This window comes from Pleuronectes platessa, chromosome 17, assembly GCF_947347685.1.
Source record: "Pleuronectes platessa chromosome 17, fPlePla1.1, whole genome shotgun sequence".
Classification (NCBI taxonomy): domain Eukaryota; kingdom Metazoa; phylum Chordata; class Actinopteri; order Pleuronectiformes; family Pleuronectidae; genus Pleuronectes; species Pleuronectes platessa.
This window is the reverse complement of record NC_070642.1, coordinates 23,254,252-23,259,286: the sequence shown is the minus strand read 5'-3', so window position 1 is coordinate 23,259,286 and position 5,035 is coordinate 23,254,252. Positions and strand designations below refer to the sequence as shown.

The 5,035-nt window shown below is 46.6% G+C and overlaps 1 protein-coding gene across 1 annotated transcript; it reads right to left on the bottom strand.

Annotated features, from left to right (window-relative positions):
* Positions 1 to 2,299: 2,299 nt before the first annotated feature.
* LOC128459878 (photoreceptor outer segment membrane glycoprotein 2-like) lies at positions 2,300 to 4,105 on the bottom strand. The gene is made up of 3 exons (XM_053444803.1): positions 3,525 to 4,105; positions 2,746 to 2,992; positions 2,300 to 2,548 (listed from the first exon to the last, which is right to left on the bottom strand). The coding sequence occupies exons 1-3, from the start codon at positions 4,103 to 4,105 to the stop codon at positions 2,300 to 2,302; spliced, it is 1,077 nt and encodes a 358-aa protein (XP_053300778.1).
* Positions 4,106 to 5,035: the final 930 nt, after the last annotated feature.

The window sequence follows — 5,035 nt, the reverse complement described above, 5'->3', positions numbered from 1 at the left end:
TTGCCCCCTCTTCCCCCAAATGGAATTTGTCTGGAGCTGCAAAATATATTTGATAACAAATCTAATAAAGTTTAATATAAAGTTATACTATACCGACCTATAGTACATTTTATTGCTATTTTTACCTGTTACAACAAAGAAAAACACCAAACGCTTATGAAGAGGTGAAGAAAATACAGGCAAGTGTCGGCCTACTTTGAAATAAATTAAACACAGAACTATGTAAGGCTATTTTAATCTTCCCCATATTTGTGAGAAATGTATGAAATAAGAAGTACCCTATTTTGAAATTAATAAAAACATATAGCTGCAGCCTGATAGCTTAAAAGATATATTTTAGGTGGCGAAATGTGAAAACAAAAAATGAGAGCAGATACTGAAGCTCGGTGGAAGGAGGACACAAGGAGAAGAGGGAGGACACAAGGAGAAGAAGGAGGACACAAGGAGATGAAGGAGGACACAAGGAGATGAAGGAGGACACAAGGAGAAGAGGGAGGACAGAAGGTATCAGGGAGGACAGATGACATAGTTGTGAGGACACTGATTGACATAATGCCTTTCTTAACCTCTAACCCTAAACTAACCTTAACAAGTCTTAACCCTCAAACAGCCCATTGGATTTTTGAGGACCAGACAAAATGTCCTAACTATAATCAGGGGTAACTAATACCAAAATGGACCTCATAGCTATAGATAGACACACACACACACAAACACACACACACACACACCATGAACTCTGTTTAACACTGGGAACTGCTCCTTTAAGATTCAGTTTAATGTCAGTGTTTGCATGCAGCGTGTGTGTGTGTGTGTGTGTGTGTGTGTGTGTGTGTGTGTGTCTGTTTGTGTGTGTGTGTGTGTGTGTGTGTGTGTGTGCGTGACATCATTTCCTCATGTTTGACAGGATTGGCTGTGATAGGCTGAGCCGTTCTCTCTCTCTCTCTCTCTCTCTCTCTCTCTCTCTCTCTCTCTCTCTCTCTGTTATGTAACAGCCTGTCACTGACTCCAGGTGCATTATGGGACATGAAGAGGTGACCTCAATCAGAAACAAATTAGTTTAATGCCTATCACCATGGCAACCAACAAGATTATTGATCCAAATCAGGCCCCGCCCCCACCTATCTGTGACCTCACTACAAGAGCCTGAATTAACAGTGGAGGGAGGGTGAGGAAACTATGATGAAGGACAGGAAGGAAGGAGGGAAGGAAAAATAGAGGACAGGAAACATAAGAACGTGAGCCGTCAACCTATCTCTGATTGGCTGCTGGTGAAGCTGCAGTTCTTTAACCAACCACCAGAGGAGACAAACGTCAAGGGGATTGTGAGACAGGTGAGACAGTGACTCGGACCCAGACAATCATAACCTTAACATTAATGTTATAATATGTAAAACAGGTTGTTTATTTAATGAAGATTCATAAACAGAAAATCTGTCGTCATCAAACAGTTTCACCAGATTTATTTATTATCTGTGTTCTATGTCCTATGATCTGTAAGAAGTTTGAGAGGACCTTGACGAAGAAGAAGAAGAAGAAGAAGAAGAAGAAGAAGAAGAAGAAGAAGAAGAAGAAGAAGAAGAAGCAGAAGAAGAAGAAGCAGAAGAAGAAGAAGAAGAAGCAGAAGAAGATGAAGAAGAAGAAGAAGAAGAAGAAGAAGAAGAAGAAGAAGAAGAAGAAGAAGAAGAAGAAGAAGAAGTAGAAGAAGAAGAAGAAGAAGAAGAAGAAGCGGTTCTTCTGTTAGAAGTTTTGAGATAAAAACATTTACAGTGTCGGGACCAAGGAACCGATGGAGATGGAAGAAACGGACGAAGGCCTCGAGTTTTCACAGAGAAGAATGAAACAGTTTCACTTGTGATGTCATCATCATGGTCCCTCAGATCGCAAACACCATCAGTTTGACATTTTAATGTGTAGGTGTGACCACTTATTAATAAGTTACAGAAATATTCTCAATGACGTCCTCACACTAAAACATCATTCTTGCTTTGGTCAGTTCATATTTCTGGAGTTGTCCTGTTAAGGCCACCGTACAAAGGACCAGCAGCTCCCTGCTGGGAACCATCAGTTCTCTGGTGAGTGATGTCACAGTGCAGCTGCTCAACGAGCCAATCACAGCGCAGACAAGAGGATTTCTTTGTTTGTTTTTTAAGGTGGTTTTGTTTCCAGTTTTTCTTTTTAAATAGAAAATGTCAGGAAGAGAGTTTTGTTACTGATGATGAATCAGTGTTGATTCAGAGGTTTAGAACTTCAGGTTCTCCAGCTCCTCCTCGACCTCCGCTGACCCCTCGGGTCGGGGTCAGCTGGTCCTCGGGTTCTGCTGCGACGGCACTTCCTGGTCGACAGCAGCGGTCGGGACGTTGATGTTCGGGTCCTCGTCGGCCTGGTAACACTTCCCCAGGTTCTTGATGATGTTGAAGTTGGACCTAGCGGTTTCTGCGAGGCTGTTCTCCAGAATCCAACCATCCGACTCTGAATCAGGATCACCGAGCTGCAGGACGTTCTCCATGGCCGTCTGCAGGTAGCGGACTCCGGTCAGAACCATCACCTGGTGAAGAAGAAAAGTGAGAGAGCACATTTCAAATTGAACAACAATGTGGTAACATCTTGATGTCGGCAGGGGACACAGAGTCGGACGTTTCCACCTGGATCTTCCTTCTGTCTGTGAGCCAAACTCTCAGAGAAGAGACCGACTGTTGTTGGCCTTTGACCTAAATGTGTGAGCGGACGGTGCTGCTGCAGTACCTCAAACAACCAGATGAGGAGGACGGTGAGGCCAATGGACTGCATGATGCCCGTGTAGTGGTCGAGCAGCGCCTGTCGGCAGCCTCTCCTCCACAGGTTCCGCTGCTGGCTCTGCAGGTCGTAGTTGAAATGGGCCGAGCTGTTGCTGACCTGCTGCTGGATGCAGGGTCGAGGGGAGAAGGTGCTGCAGCAGCTGAAGGGGACGCTGTCCATCAGGAACTTCCCCTCCACGTTACTCCTCAGACGGCTGAGGAGCAGGACCAAGCCATTACCAACAGTAACTAGGACTAGAGCAGCTGCATCAAAGTGACAACAAGACATTTATATAAGATGACGTTTTCTCGATCCCTGAATCTAGATGTTGGACTGGTGGACGTGAGGTTTGAAGACACATTAGAATGGACCTGAATCATTTCAGATGATCTGTTCAAACTAAGAGGGTTGTTCAGTTTGACTATTGAAGGACAAACAGCCAATCAGATGTTTGTGTTGATGAACTTATGAGATCTGGGAGTTACCCTCATCTGTCTACGGATCTAGTTTGATCTTTACTCTGTTGTGGCACGTCACTTAAAACTCATTAGAATCTACTAGAACCATAAAAATCCACTTTGATCCAATAGGATCGAGTAGATTGAAGTAGAGGCCTCTCCTCGTCTTAAAAAGGATCCACCAGGATCCTCTAGAGAATGAATCTGCAAGAATCCAGAGGATCAAGTAGATCAAACCTCCTCTCAAATCCTCAACGGATCTGAACACACTCTGGTGAATCTACTTACTCTTGCACAGCTCTGCTACTCATGTCCAGGTACCGGTTGCTGATCCACTGGACCTGGAACCAGTCCCGGTATCCGGTGTTCCCGCAGCAGTGGAACTGGATTTGCAGCAGGTCCAGAGTCCTCTTCAGGTAGCAGCGGCCAGGCGTGTCCGTGTCCTTATAGTAGCGCATGGCGTTCCTTAGGCCTAGGAACAGAGACTCCTCCAGCTGACCACGGATGCTGTAGCACATGAGTGCCCCGGCCAGGACGCAGGAGGTGAAGAAGAAGGTGCAGATGACGTACGGCATCATCACCAGCTTCCATCGCAGGAACTTGTTGGTGTCTGCGCAGTCAAGGCAAATCTTCCCCCCGAGGAAGTTGATGCAGCCGGCCGCCAGGCCTGTGGTGATCAGCATGTGTGGCACGTAGAGGATCCCGTGCTCTGACATCACTTCTTGCCATTTCTGAATTTCAATTTTGAGGAATAAGCCGAGGCCAAAGAGGATGACCCCCGTCACCACAGAGATCCAGTTGAGCAGCCAGAGGACCTCGGCTAGCTTCTCTCTCTCCACCTTGGTGAAGGTCACTTTACCGACAGCCATGTCGGTCCTCTGCTTTTATTTTATCACGTCACACAATCATTGTGAAAAACTGAGTTCCTGAAGGTGCAGCTCCACTGACAAGCACGAGGGGCTGCATCAGAAATCAATGGTGTCAAACATTTCTCTATGGGACCTGACTGACTGTGGAGACAGATGAGGTATGTTTCAGACGTCAACATCCCAGCATTCCATAAACATAAGTTGGTTGTTCATCTGTCACATTTGAGTGATGTGTTGTTATGATGAAGATGATGAAAATAAAGATGCATCACAACATGAGCGGAGTTTAAAGGTTCGGTTCTGGTGCTTGTGTCTGTGACCTCAGGGTTCTGTCGGTGACCAGTAGACCCGTTGTCCCGTCGAGGTGAAGTCCTCACATCCAGTCCGAGGGGGTGTAGGAGGCTCGGAGGTCAGAGGTCAGGGTCAGTGTGGACCTCTGGGTGAAGGCCGCTGACAGCTCTGCGCGGCATCGTAAGGAGCTTAATGGGTTATTTTAGGAGGTTGACTGTGGGTCAGATGTAGGTCTCATGGCTGCGGAGAAGAGAGAAGGTCAAAGCTTCACACATAATTTACTGATCAATCCACAACGCCTCAGTTCCCTCTGAAACTTGTGTCCAGTCACAATCAGTTGTCACAACACAGACTGTGGTTTGTGAGCGTGCTCAGTTCCCCTGACCCTGAGTCTAGAGTCGTCAGATTCAATCAAATACACGAGTGAAAAGAGTCACTGATCTTCCATTAGAGCCACTGGTCGAATCAGCTTTCACTTAAATCCACAGGACCTTACCTTCAGGACCTCAGGACGCGTCCCCCCCCTCCTGCTCGTCCGGCTCCCACCTCCTGTCGTCGGGCGGCTGCTGGCAGTTTGAGCCGTGCAGCAGATATTGGGGCAGAGAAGAGGAGTTTTCACTGCCTGTAACTTACTGTCCT

What these genes read in the sequence shown, in the direction of transcription:
- LOC128459878 (XM_053444803.1), bottom strand. Translation starts at nt 4,105, where the DNA reads ATGGCTGTCGGTAAAGTGACCTTCACCAAGGTGGAGAGAGAGAAGCTA. An exon ending in AGTAGCAGAGCTGTGCAAGA is followed by an intron (nt 2,993 to 3,524) that starts GTAAGTAGATTC and finishes CCTGCTCCTCAG; the next exon opens with CCGTCTGAGGAGTAACGTGG. An exon ending in TCCTCATCTGGTTGTTTGAG is followed by an intron (nt 2,549 to 2,745) that starts GTACTGCAGCAG and finishes CTTCTTCACCAG; the next exon opens with GTGATGGTTCTGACCGGAGT.